General features: G+C 43.5%; 1 protein-coding gene across 1 annotated transcript in view; it reads left to right on the top strand.

Annotated features, from left to right (window-relative positions):
* tfap2e (transcription factor AP-2 epsilon) overlaps positions 1 to 6,079 on the top strand; it is an 82,188-nt gene extending 76,109 nt beyond the window's left edge. The window contains exon 7 of the mRNA XM_052036262.1: positions 4,921 to 6,079. Within this exon, the coding sequence (XP_051892222.1) occupies positions 4,921 to 5,212 (292 nt within the window). The 3' untranslated portion in view covers positions 5,213 to 6,079. The remainder of the gene's footprint in view (positions 1 to 4,920) is intronic.
* Positions 6,080 to 14,954: the final 8,875 nt, after the last annotated feature.

Raw genomic sequence — 14,954 nt, 5'->3', positions numbered from 1 at the left:
TTTAAATATCAGGGCTTTGCTGCTGATATTTTTCCCCAAGCTCTCACTCTATTAGTCAAACAGAGTTAACCAACTACATCTGTGTCTGTGATTCCCATGATGCTACAATCCTAGCACAGTGTGAAGAATTTCCTAACATTAATATGATATTCTTAGTGCAAGTGGAAGTGTGCCTTTCCTCATCCTGCAATTGGTTTTCTTTGTTTATTTGAATGTTGAGGGAAAAGAAGCTGGAGAATGAATTTTAACAGCTTCATTTTTAATTCAGAGTGTGAAATGTAGTGAATGCACCACCTGAGCTTCATTTGGTTTCTGCTAAGAAATCATGAATCATTGTTCAAAGAAATATTTATTTTGGCGGTGTAAATATTAAATTGCATAGTTTCTCAGACTATATTCTTTTATACTTCTGAAAAAAATTAAGGAACTTTGTTTTGAGGTTTGTATCAAAATTATAATTCAGCCTTTTGTTCTGATTTAAAGAGATCAGCAGAGAGAGAGGTAGATAAAGGGTGGTGATTTATAGGTCCTACACTTCAGTTTTGTATTCTGAATTGCTGACCAAACACTAATTAACTCGCTGACTGGCCTGAGGCTTTGTTTACTTAACAATTAAACCTTGTATGCTTAAAGTCTATTTGCAGATTGTATATTGGTTGTTTTAGTTCTCCTGCTGCACCAAGGTATGCAAATGAAGAATAATAAGAAGATGATGCACTTCCTGCTGAGTTATCAGATTCTGATAATCTAGACTCTGCTAGAGTTGAAGCCACAAATTTATAAGTAGTGGCTGTTACACTGGAGAACTTTTTCCAGTATTTAACTTCCAAATGACTCCAGTGCATGCCTATGGACGTCCCTCCCAATATGAATAGGGACCTGAAGGAAATAGGCTGTAGTCAAAAAGCAAAAATAAACTGCAGATGCTGGAAATCTAAAGTGAAGATAGAGAATGCTGGGAATACGCAGCTGGTCAGTTGGTATCTGTGGAGAGAAATATTTCAGATTGATAACTTTCTGTCAGAAAACTCATTGACTTGATGCTGCCAGACCTGCTGTATATTTCCAGCTTCCTGTCTTTATTTTTGATTTATGGGCAGATTTGCCTTTGCAGATGAGTATTGCTTTGGATCTCATATTACCCATGACCCTCATGTGAGGTCAATGAGTAAATATGCATTGTTGTAAATCATAATACATTAATATCTCATAGTATGTATTTTAGTGTGGTCTGTAGTCCCTACAATCTGCTGCTGTGAAGTCAAACAATGCAGTATCACATGTCACTGCATGCTTTCAAATCTTCAATCCTTCCCACCTTCATCACTTCCTAATCAATGTCACTCTGCATTTACTGTGCTTAGTGAGACCACAGCAGTGTCTTAAGATGTCAAATCTGAAATAATTGTAGATTATATTTCAATTGTTTGGTGTTAAATGTCACAAAGCCCTTGAATCTTGTGATTCTTCTGAGGTTCATGATACACGTTACTCTCGTGGTTTATGGTGACATCAGAACTTAATTGAATCACTGCCTAGTAACTCACTGCCAGACATTTGTATCTGTTATAGTACGTAGCCTATAATTATTTCACATTTTGTTTCCATATCCTATGGGTATTGTGAGCAGGTAAAACTCATTTAAAGAGAAGCTTGTTCAGATGATCCCTGCACTTTACAAGAGGAACACTGTTTCTGTTCTAATCCATCCTAAGCTTGCCCATATTTTATCCTGGCCATTTTCTTTTGGTTGTTTTGATTTGCTTCCCAAAATTTTTCATTATTTTTCTGTGTGACACAAGTGCACACAGTACCTTCAGGGCATCAAACTGGCAGCTGTTTCCAGGCTTAGGGCCTTGTTCAGCTGTCTGCTCGAACAGCCCAACCCATCCCCCTCTGATCTGTTCCCTTGATGAGCAGTAGCTACTATTGTTTGCTTGGTGCACCATCTAGACCCATGTCTAGTTTTGGGTACCCAGCCAGTGTTAGACTTAGGCTTACTTGTCCAAATAGACTGATGCTGTAACACAACGTAGAGGACTACAAGTTAAATTGTGATTTACATCCTTGGAATGAAAGACTTCACTTTCTTTTATTGTAAACAGGAACAAAGCAGTTGATAGAGCTGTCCATCCATAGAAGGGTCAGCTCCAAGGGAATTAATTTGAATAGAAAGACTTACTACAGGGTACAACTGGGCAGTACTTGATTGCCAGGGCAGTAACTGCAAACATAGACAAATCTGATAATTTACTTAGACTACAAGTGAATGCTTCTTATATTAATAACTTCTAACTGGGCATGAGATTGCAAGAAATATAACTGGAATTTTAGAAAGACCTTGCAAAAAAAAGGGTAAAAAAAGAATAAAATGGGACCTCATAAGACTGATGGCTCCTTTCAATTTTCCCATATGTCATTAAAAATCTAAAAGCAAAAGAACTTTGAAGAGGCATAGAACAGTCATATAGTCATAGAGTCATACAGCACAAATAACAGGCATTTTGACCCACCACGTTACTGCCTACTATCAAGTGCCTACCTATCCCACTTACCAGCACTTGGTCCATAGTCTACTATGCCTTGCAGATTCAAGTGCTTGTCCAGATGCTTTTTAAATGTTGTGAGAGTACCTTCCTTCACCATCTGCTCGGGCATTCTGTCCAGACTTCACTTACCCTCTGAGTGAAAGAAATTCTTCCTCAGATCCCCTGTAAACTTTTTACTCGTCACTTTATACTTATGTCCTCTGGTCATAAACATCATGCTAAGGCGGAAAGGTTTCTTACTATGTACTCTATCTACGCATTTTGTACACCTCTATGAGGTTCTTCCTCAGCCTCCTCCACTCCAAGGAAAGCAAATCCATCCTATCCAATCTCTCATAACCAAAACATTTCATCCCAGGCAAAATCCTGGTGAATTTCCTTTCCCCTCTCACATCCTTCCTGTGGTGTTGCGAGCAGAACTGCACACAATATTCCAGCTATAGCCTTACCAAGACCTCCCCGCACTTGTATTCTGTGCCCCAGCTAATCAAGGCAAGCATCCTGTACGGCTTCTTCACTATCCTATCTACCTGTGCTGCCACCTTCAGGGATCTTTGGACTTGTACAACAGCCCTTTGTTCCTCATCACCCCTTATGATGCCACCATACACAGTATATGTTCCACCTTATTAGATCCCTTAAACATATCACCTCTCACTTATCCGGGATTAAATTCCATCTGCCATTTCTTAGCCCAAATGACCAGCTCTGCCCAAATTACCAGATCGATTACTCTTCTCACTATCAACACCACCACCAATTTTCATGCCATCTGCAGTTTTACATCATTTTCCTTATTTTTGTTAAATTTTATAAGCTTTTAAAAATGAGTACCAAAGTAATTACTTTGGCCTATGACTAAGGAGTCACTGAGTTGATGTATATATTACGGCCAAAAGTCAACTGCTGTGCTTTCTATAAATGTGTGTTTCAGTGATAGTTAAGATTTCTGAGATCAACTCCCTTAAATAGCCTGATGTGTGAGAGATTAGAACTACTGGTCTAACTGGAAAAAAAGTTATGTCCTAGGCCTTACAGGCACTCTGCAGCCTGAATTTGCTGTGTCTTTTATTGATCTGGTGACAGCTCTGAAGAACAGCAACCAAATAGTCTCCAATCCTTCAGAACAACCCTAGACATAAAGAGAGGCCTATATGGCTGTTGGCTGATTGTGTGGTATCTGGTGGAGATCCAGAGAGCTGCTTCAAGGAATTCATAGAAAATGACAAGGGGAGCAACATGCTACAGCTTTATCAACATTTACAAACAATTTTCTATGCTGGGAGCCATGAGCTTCTTCAGGAAGCAGATAGAAAGGCTAAAAGGCTGGAGACAGTCATACGAGTTGATTTTTCCTGATTAGTACCCCAGGAATTGGCACACCATGGAAGTTTGAGAAGAGGAAAATTGGCCTCAATGGGTCCATTGGTGAAAGGATAAAGGTCCACTCTGGTGCTGATTTAATATTGTCAGACAATGGATTCACTGGCTGTTGTCGATTCAGGTCCCTCAATGACGCTAGACATTTCTCCTTCAATGCAAGTAGTTTTCAAACTTGCATTTCAATCACAGTTCATTGTAACAATTAAAGGGTGACATGCTTTCTACAATGAAAAGTGAAGTGAATAGAGGCGTAGGATTTCTAAGGAGCCTACAATATTTAATGAATATAATAAACAAAACTGTACCTGTTTTCTTTTATCCATTCAAAAGATGTGGATGTTACTGGCAAAGTCAGCATTCATTGACCACTCCTAACTTGACTCCTGAACTGAGTAGCTTAGTAGACTCTTGGAGTTGTTTGGAGTCAACCTCAATGGTGGGCCTGGAGTCACACAGAGGCCAGACTGGATAAGGTTGGCAGGTCTTCATCTTTGAGGAATATCAGTAAATCAGATGGGTTTTTAATGACGATCCAGTAATTTCAAGGTCACCATTACTAATACAAGAGTTCCATACTAAATTTATTTAATGACTTGAATTTGAATTCCCTAGCTGCTGTGGTATGATTTGAATTCACGTCTTGGAGTCATTAGTCCAGGCTTCTGGATACTAGCCCTGTATGTTAATGCTGTAGAGAAAAGCATGACTATATAGGTACACACACACACACACACACACACACACATACATACACACACACACATACACATACATACACACACACACATATATGTAACTGTATAGTCACGCTTTAATAAATAAACACACACACATATATATGTGTGTTTATTTATTTATTTTAATGACTTATTTAAAATAGTCAAGGAATTATTTGAAACGCTCTAAAGTTTTTACATTTGCAGAATTTGTTCAAACCAAATATGACCAACACCCAATATTTACTGTTCCCATTTCCTTCCTTTTCCAGGCAGATCTGTAAAGAGTTCACAGATTTATTAGCTCAGGACCGGTCACCATTAGGAAACAGCCGCCCCACAGCAATCCTTGAAGCTGGAGTCCAGAGCTGCTTGACTCACTTCAGCCTGATTACACATGGCTTCGGGAGTCCTGCCATCATCGCTGCATTAACTGCCTTCCAGAATTACCTGGTGGAGGCTATAAAGGGGCTGGATAAGATGTTCCTGAGCTCATCCAACAGCCATCCCTCGGGGGAATCCGGGACTAAAAGCACAGACAAAGAGGCCAAACATCGGAAATAACCGGGGACAGATGGCACGGACCAAACTGTTCTAATTATCAAAGAGATTAAACAGTCATTCAACGTGCAATTAATAACAAAGGACAAATAAAATAATCATCAGGAGGATTGTGTTGAGGTGGCTGCGCAGTGACAACTTTCTAATTGAGGCAAGAAAGGAGTAAAGAGTTAGCCTGGTCTTATCGGGATCGAATAAGGCCTAAACCCAGGCTTGTCTCAATCAATGGCACGCACATTGAATTATCTTGGGACAATTGATCCAGAATTTGGGAACATTAATATGGCAAGACATTAATAAAGCACAAGCTTGGAGCAACAGCCTCAGCAGAGCAAGCAAATAGTGTTCCACATGTATATATTTATTTATGTGTAATTAAATGGGAACTTTAAATAGACCCGTGCAAGCTATTTATCTGCTGACCTGGTTTTTCTGCTGTGAGTGATAGGAGATGAAGACTTTGCTTTTAGATTTTTTTTAAACTTGAGGTTTCAGGGACAGGATAAGGGCAGATTGGCAGTATCTGTGTAAAGGTCATTGTATTTTCTTGTGGAAGTGATGCACAGAGGAATATTTGTGAATGTGTTCCTGAACCATATTTTGAAACGGTGGCGTGTGAGGTACGAGGTTATAAATCTCTTAATTTGTTTGTCTAGAGTGTTTCATAAATTGTTGAATAAATTGTGCTGCTATACAGAACAATTCTATTATATGTTTCTTTCATGTAATTGGTTATCAGGACTTTGTAAGATTTTGTAACCTATTCTCTCCCACCCCAAACACCCTGCAAAAAAAAGATTTAAATTGAACCCATTTTTGTGTTTTAAATTTCCTCACAATCTGTCTTGTTAATAAAGGAAAATAATTTAAACAGTGCTAAAATTACAATGCTCACTTTGATTGAATAACACTGCTTTTTGGAAAGGAAAGGACATGGATTTTCCATCAGTTGATGGGACTTACAGCATTTTTTTTTTGAAAGAGTCTGACAGTAACAGCGGTCATATCAATTAAACACAGCGCAATACAGCAGAAATTCTTCATTGTCGGTCAAACTCACCCAGTATTACTTTCTGCAGGAAGGCACGCCCAGAGATCTTGCCCTTGTTGCCAGTTAGTATTTTGTAGGTTCTCCTAAAGTGGTCTCTACAGTTGACCATCACTGTCACATGTTCAATCATTTAGACATGGAGCTTCGAGTAAACACAACATTTAATTGTTGTAGTCAGTTGTCTTCAATTGAACTGTGAACGTGGTACAAACAATGTTACAAGATGTGACAGTATCTTATGATAGGAGCAATCCATCAGCTTTAAGGCAGGAGTTTCCCTTTGCAGCTAATGGACATATACCACTGTTCCTTATGGAATAACAAGGAAAGGGTAACATGGTTCTCTACCTTGTAATTGATTTTCCTTAACTAAAGAACAAAAGATAGCAAAAATGATGGGTCAAATGATTTTGCCAAACAAAAACACTGGGCTGTAAAATGGACAGAGCATGAGACCTTCCATTTGTGAAAGTCCTGTTACATTGTTTCCCCATGCAATTTCTACTTTAATTCTGGGCAGAACACGCCTTCCCATCCCATTCCTCCAATGATATTCCTTTTTAACCTAATATAACAGATTGCTTAATTATGCCGATCAGATAAATACCACAAAATGACTGTGCTATTACACCTTACTATTGCTTCACTGCCTAACATCTGGGAAAGTGCAGCCCTTGTATTTCATATTTGGGTTGATTGTAACATTCCAGTGGTGTCCATTAGACTTAAGGTATTGGTTTATTATTGTCACTTGTACTGAGGTACAGTGAAAAGCTTGTCTTACAAACTGATTGTACAGGTCAATTCATTACACAGTGCAGCCACATTGAGTTAGTACAAAGTGCATTGATGTAGCACAGGTAAAAACAGTAACAGTACAGAGTAAGGTGTCACAGCTACAGAGAAAGTGCAGTGCAATCAATCAAGGGCTGCCTTAAAGTACAAATACATGCTACAAAAGCTGACCTGTGTGTTTGAGCAAATGACTTGAAAGTAAAACACCATCTAGTCCATCAAACAAAAATACACATTAAAGAATACTGCTTCTGCTTTGCTCCCATTCCATTGTAGAATTGGAATCAAGAATGTGGAATTCACACCATTTCTGGGCTTATGTATCCCAGCACTATTGAAACTTCCTTGATTCTTAAAAATCAAATAATCCAAAAGAACCGCATGAGGATCAACTCAGGTATTTGTGATGCTGAGTCAGTGGAAGTCTGCTCCAAGCTTAAAAATTGACAAAATAATTACAAACTATCCCTCTTTCCCCAATACAATTGCAAAAGCCATTGAAGTTGGAAGTATTTGCTCTTTAAGATGCTCATTAGATTGACTAGTTGATAATGAATATATTCCTTTTGGAAAACTGATGCTGCTTTGGTGTTGATACCAAAGCTATCTCCACAAAATCCTCCAAATTCGCTGGCAGGATAAGTAAACTAATCTCAGGATCCTCGCTCAGACCAAGATCCTTAGTTACACTCAGCTGGCTCCTATGGGCAGGCAACATTGTTCATATGTCTGACACCAGGTAATATATTGTGATGGTCTCAAAAGTTCCTTGAAAATGCATGGGAATCCTTGGTCCTCAAAATGGAGAAGGGACATTGGGGAGGAGATCACAAATTTGCACATATCTCTCATTCTCGTTTAGGAATATTTAAACTGTAAACTTCTAATTCTGGGCTGCAGTAGATTTAAGAAAATTGCTGCAAGTGTCATTCCATTCTTACCTTCTGAAGATTGTGGCTAGAAATAAAGTACTGGGAAGAAGTGGGTTGGATGCATCTGCCAAAATGGCATATCTGTGCTCTGGTATTTTTGTCATGGTTTTGCAGAAGGGAAGCCTGTAATATTAAATAAAGAAGACAAAGGGGAAATTTTCTACAGCTGTTTCTGGTTGTTAGGCGTGAAAAGTTAAACAATTGTTTGAGGGCTCTCTGATCTAAATGCCAAAAAATGCTTAAAGGCATGGTTGGGAAGTGGTTAAAAGGAAGGGAGGAATGAGGAAATAACTTGGATTGATATAATGCCCTTCAGAACCTCAGGCCATCAGAAATCACTTTACTGCCATTGAAATGCTCTTGAAGTGCACTCACTGATGTATGGTAGGGAATTGCAGCAACCAACTTACACATGGCAAGGCCTCACAAATAAAATTACAGCTGGTTCCTTTACTTCCAATAACGCAATTAGAACATATGGTTGGAGAAACTGCACATTCACAGAAACAAGACTTTTGTAGTATGCAAGATGAAACAACCCACTTTTGTAACAATCAATCCTGCACCTTAGTGTTTAAGGTACACTTGTGGCCCAGAAAGGTAAAATGGGCATTTTCAGCCAGTAATTCTCTGTGCTCTTCCCCTCCTTGCCCATTCGACAATTCTGACTCCAGAAGCAATGGTTCATCAGCTCCAATGTGAATGCAAGTAGAAAATGATTCTACTTGATCACTACTGGATATGCTGATGAAAGTGAGACTGAAGAATTAGTATTGAATGGAAGTTCCATCATTGTGTTTGAAGTAGCTAAGTTCAACAGCATGATGCTGATACAATAGAGATTAGCTGTAATATTAACTTAGTCTCTCCTAAAGGCAAAACTCTGAATGCAGGATTTAAAGTTAGTTAACTATTCTCAACTATATGCATTAAAATTATAAATAGTCTTTAACATTTTCATCAAATAGTTAACAACTTGAATCCAAGAGAGGTGAATATATGGTCTAATTGTTGAAAATGACAGTAGCAAGTGAAATGGCCATTGAACAACCGAGCAAATAGAAAGAATATGCCCTGAATATATACTACCTTTCATATCTACAGGACATTCCACATGAATAAATCATGGTTGTAATATAGCATTCTGTAGGTGATTGAAGCTGCCAAGTTGTGCATGGCAATTCTCACATACAGCCAAAGATATAAATGACCAGCCAACCTGCTTTGGTGAATGGAGTTTTGGAACCACTGACATAGGCAGAAGATTTAGTTTTATTGTTTCTACTGAAAGATGGGACCCCCAACAATCAAGCATAGGTAAAAAATTTCTAGATAAATGTAAACTACAGAATGATTCACTAACTTTTGGAGTCATGAAATAAAGTAAATACATTCCCCAAAGAAATTGTGACAGGGAATTAGAGCAAAACAGAAACTGGTGGAGGAACTCAGCAGGTCAGGCAGCATCTGTAGAGGGAAATGGACAGTCGATGTTTTGGGTTGAGACCCTTCAATGTGGACAGAAAGAGTAGAGGGAACATTGCCAGTATCAGGAGATGAGGGGGAGGGGTAGGCAAAGAACTGGTAAGTGATAGGTGGATCCAGGCAGTCTCTTGTGTCTCAACGTGGAATTGAAACAATTTCCAATATGTCAAGGAACAGAGAAATATGTGCTTGGAGTAGCAATAGTAATGAAAACAATCAGAATGAGTCCAGAACAGTCTGTGTACTGGATGAACTTGGGCTGAGGTGGGGAAGGAATTAACCCACCATCTCCTTTTTGTTCATAACTGTACAAGTTTGCAAGTTAATTTATAGTAAGTACAGTAAAGGTCTCGGAAAGAAGCAAAATTTAATGAAAATGGTGCAGCCATGTAGAAATTCACATTGGACCAAGAAGAACAGTGAAGACTGCAAATTTATAATAAGAAGGGAAAATGCTGGCCATATACAGTAGGGTGATCCAAACTGGAAAAAACAAAGAGATTAAGATTTTTGTGATTTCAGAGTTAGGAACAAAATGTCTCATGAAAAACATGAACAATTTAGTTTGGAAGTTTCATATGACTTATTATTGTACAATAACTTTTTGTATCAGATTGCTTTTTCTGCTGTGCAGAAGTGTTTTTACCTCATTTATTCTGAACTGATTAACATCTTGGTCATAATAACCGACAGAGGAATTTGATGCATTCAAGACCTAAATGACATTTTATTCAACCCTAACTGAACGTGGATGGTGGTGAATGGGTTAAAGTTAAACTGCAGTTTAAAAAAAAGACGAGAAAGAACAATCGCAAGCATTGCACAATGCTTCAAGGAGGTTGACTTCTGAATGGTTTTGAACTGTAAAGATACAAAAAATCTTCTTCTGTAGGTTAATTCACAGAGACAGACTTGGAGTCTCATAAAGAAAACATATTTTACAATCATTATGATCTGGGAGGGAGCACGTTGATAGAAGTATCAACATTGAAGTAAATAAAGTCACATTAGAGGAATCCAGCAACACGAGCAGAGCCACGTGGGCACATTCCTGGAAACGCCCTGATGCAAATAATTTGCTTCCAAATCCCAGGTTTTCTCCCTGTGAAATCAGACTGCTTTAAGTGGTGCCCTGGGTTAGTGCATGGAATGATATTCCAAAACCCTAATTGCATTCAAATGCGCAGTTTTATACTGGGAATGGTAAGCTAGGTTGCAGAAAGGGAAACTTAGAAACGTATCCTCCCTACAAACATTTTAGAAAATTAAAATCTTAAAAGTAAAAACTCTAAAACCATTCTGTCTTATTCCTTACATTCAAATGGCTAATAGTTTTGGAAAAGTAATCATGTGAGAAAATTAAGGAACAGAATAAATTAATAGTCAAAAGAGGATCATGAGAAAGACATTCATCCACAGGGGGCTTGTTGTTATAGATAGTTCAGCCCTTAGACCCCTTAGACAGTCAATGATAGTACATATTCTACATATACATTCTGCGAAATCAAATGTTCTGTACAAACATTCTGTGGCACTAGATTATAGCATGTTATTTCTCTGGATGTCAGTGTGATTTACCTGCCACTTGATCCTTCTAAATATCTTTAAAGATCTTTGCAAGGATGTGTGTACAATCAAACCAGTGTAATAGTTCTCCTCTTCCTCAAATCATTTAGTTAAATTTTTATTACAGAGCCAGAGATATAATATTGTAGCGATGGGCTACGCACTGAGCTAGAAATAATGACATGCAGTCGGTAGGTTGCGCTCGAGGCTGGTTTTTTGCGAACCTTGCCATGCTGGCTTTTGACAGTTAAGTTCCCGCCCTCTCCGGGCAGTGATGACGTCAGAGGTGCACCACCAGAACCTCTTGCCGCGCGCAGGCTTTCTCTCCTTGCTGGTGGAGAAGGTGGCCCAGCGCTATTTTGTGGCTGGCCTCTCAGCCGACACGCGCGCCGGTTCGCCTGCGTGGAAGGTGGGTCGCCCCATAACCGCCCCCCCAGAACTGGCGATACACCCTCTGAAGTCCACAGACTGGATCAGTCACTGTTTGGGCGGTCTGCGTCTGCGCTGCAGGGCCTGAACCTCAACCGGCTGCGCCAAGTCCACATGGGCCAGTTTAAGCCGGTCCACTGTGAAAACCTTCTCTTTCCCCCTAATGTCTAGAACGAACGTGGACCCGTTGTTCCTGAGCACCTGGAATGGCCGCTGTAGCGGTGTCCTGTGTGCGCCCCTCCATACAAATACAAACTTACAGTTCTGCAGGTTTTTGGGTACACAGGTCGGGATCTGTCCATGCCGTGAAGTCAGTATGGGGGCCAGGTTGCCGAGCCTCTCGCGTAGTCTGTCCAGGACTGCTGTGGGTTCTTCCTCTTGCCCCCTTGGGGCTGGTATGAACTCCCCTGGGACGACCAGGGGTGCGCCATACACCAGCTCGGCCGACAAGGTGTGCAGATTCTCTCTGGGTGCTGTGCAGGTTCCAAGCAGGACCCAGGGAAGCTCGTCCACCCAGTCAGGCCCTTTCAGGTGGGCCATGAGAGCCGACTTCAAGTGACGGTGGAAACGTTCCACTAGTCCATTTGACTGTGGGTGGTAGGCAGTTGTGTGGTGTAACCGTGCTCCCAACAGGCTGGCCACAGCCGACCACAGGCTGGAGGTGAACTGGGCGCCTCTGTCGGAGGTAATGTGGGCCGGTACCCCAAAGCGTGCTACCCAGGTTGCAATCAGCGCTTGGGCGCAGGAATCGACAGTGGTGTCAGTGACCGGGGCCGCCTCCGGCCATCTCGTGAACCGGTCTACCATAGACCATAGGTACTGCGCTCCCCTCGACACTGGCAGGGGCCCCACGATATCCACATGGATGTGGTCGAACCTCTGGCGGGTGGGTTCGAACTGCTGCGGTGGGGCTTTGGTGTGCTGCTGCACCTTGGCCGCTTGACACTGCACGCATGTTTTGGCCCATTCGCTGACCTGTTTGTGAAGGCCGTGCCACCCGAACCTGCTGGAGACCATCCAGACGGTTGTCCTGATAGATGGGTGCGCCAAGCCGTGTATGGAGTTGAAAACTCGCCGCCGCCAGGCTGCCGGGACAATGGGGCAAGGTTGGCTGGTAGCCACATCGCACAGGAGGGTCCTCCCACCTGGGCCTACCAGGAAGTCTTACAGCTGCAAACCTGAGACTGCGGTCCTGAAGCTGGGCAACCCGTCATCTGTCTGTTGCGCCTCCGCCAGTGCTACATAGTCCACCCCCGGGACAGGGCCTGGATAGCTGGCCTGGAGAGTGCATCTGCCATGACGTTGTCCTTTCGCGAGACATGCTGGATGTCTGTTGTGTACTTGGAGATGTAGGACAGATGTCATTGCTGGTGGGCCGACCAGGGATCGGACACCTTCGTGAATGCAAAGGTCAACAGTTTGTGGTCTGTGAACGCGGTGAAAGGCCTGCCCTCTAAGTACCACCTGAAATGTCGGATTCCAGATATAGCGCCAACAGCTCCCAGTTGAAGACACTGTACTTGAGTTCGGGTTGCCGCAGATGCCTGCTGAAGAACGCCAGGGGTTGCCAGCACCCCTCGATGAGTTGCTCCAGCACCCCACTGACTGCCGTGTTTGATACGTCCACTGTGAGGGCGGTTGGAACGTCCATTCGGGGGTGCACCAGCATCGTGGCATCTGCCAAGGCTTCCTTGGCTTGAACAAAGGCGGCCGCGGCCTCTTCATCCCAAGTAATGTCTTTGCCTTTACCCGACATCAGGGTGAAAAAAGGGCACATGATATGGGCTGCTGAGGGGAGGAAACGGCGGTAGAAGTTGACCATACCCATGAACTCCTGCAAGTCTTTGACTGTGTTGGGCTGGGCGAAGTGGCGGATCACGTCTACCTTGGCGGGCAGGGGCGTTGCCCCGTCTTTGGTAATCCTGTGGCCCAGGAAGTCGATGGTGTTGAGTCCGAACTGGCATTTGGCCAGGTTGATCGTGAGGCCAAAATCACTCAGGCGGGAACAGAGCTGGCAGAGGTGGGACAGATGCTCCTGACAATTTCTGCTGGCTATGAGGGTGTCGTCCAAATAGATGAACGCGAAGTCCATAGTCGCATCCCACCGCATCCATTAGCCGCTGGAACGTCTGTGCAGCATTCTTCAGGCCAAACGGCATTTGGAGGAACTCAAACAGGCCGAACGGGGTAACGAGTGCTGTCTTGGGGATGTCTTCAGTGTGTACCGGGATTTGCTGGTATCCCCGGATGAGGTTCACTTTGGAAAAGACACTTGCCCTGTGCAGGTTTGCTGCAAAGTTGTGTATGTGCGGCACGGAGTAGCTGTCTGGGGTTGTAGCCTCGTTCAGTCGACGGTAGTCGCCGCATGGTCTCCAGCCCTCGGCTGCTTTGGGCACCAAGTGTAGGGGGGAAGCCCATGGGCTGTCTGACCTCCGTACGATCCCCAATTCCTCCATCCTCTTGAACTCCTCCTTCGCCAGGCGGAGCTTGACAGGGGGAAGACGTCGTGCGTGGGCGTGGAGTGGTGGTCCCTTGGTCGGAATGTGGTGCTGTACTCTGTGTCTGGGGATGCCTGCCGTGAACTGTGGTGCCAGAACCGATGGGAAGTCCGCCAGGATTCTGGTGAATTTGTTGTCCGACAGCGTGGTGGAGTCCAGGTGTGAGGCCGGCAACTTGGCTTCACCCAAGGAGAACGTCTGGTAGGTCTTGGCATGGACCAGACTTTTCCCATGCAAGTCGACCAGTAGGCTGTGAGCTCGCAAGAAGTCCGCCCCCAGGAGTGGTTGGGCCACGGCGGCCAGTGTGAAGTTCCACGTGAACCGGCTGGCGCCGAACTGCAACTGCACTGTGCGGATGCCGTAGGTTTGTATCGTGCTACCGTTTGTGGCCTTCAGAGTGGGTCCCGGCTCCCTGTTGCGGGTGTCATACCCCGTCGGGGGTAAGGCGCTGATTTCCGCTCCGGTGTCGACCAAGAAACAGTGTCCCGACTGTTTGTCCCAGACGTACAAGAGGCTGTCCTAGTGGACAGCCGCCGTAGCCATTAGCGGCGGCTGGCCTTGGCGTTTCGTGAGAACTCGCAAGGCAGGTGACACCGGCGGGCTTCTGCACCCCACCGCTGGTGGTAGAAACACCACTGTGCATTGGCCTTCTCACTCCTGCCTCTGGGTTGTGTGCGCTCCGTTGCCGGGCCTGGTCTGTCCTGCCGTTGGGCATGTGGCTTAGTAATCTGTCCGACGGACACCCTGCTTTCCTTCTTGGCTTTCCACAGCACGTCTGCCTGAGCCGCCACCTTCCGGGGGTCACTAAAATCTGCGTCGGCCAGTAGCAGATGTATGTCCTCGTGCAGTTGCTCTAGGAATGCCTGCTCGAACATGAGGCAGGGCTTGTGTCTGTCAGCCAGGGCCAGCATCTCATTCATTAATGCTGACGGCGTCCTGTCTCCCAAACTGTCGAGGTGCAGCAAGCGGGCACCTCACTCCCGCTGTGA

Source organism: Pristis pectinata, chromosome 22 (genome assembly GCF_009764475.1).
Source record: "Pristis pectinata isolate sPriPec2 chromosome 22, sPriPec2.1.pri, whole genome shotgun sequence".
Taxonomy (NCBI): Eukaryota; Metazoa; Chordata; class Chondrichthyes; order Rhinopristiformes; family Pristidae; genus Pristis; species Pristis pectinata.
Note: the sequence above shows the minus strand (reverse complement) of the source record. Positions and strands in the feature narration are given on the sequence as shown.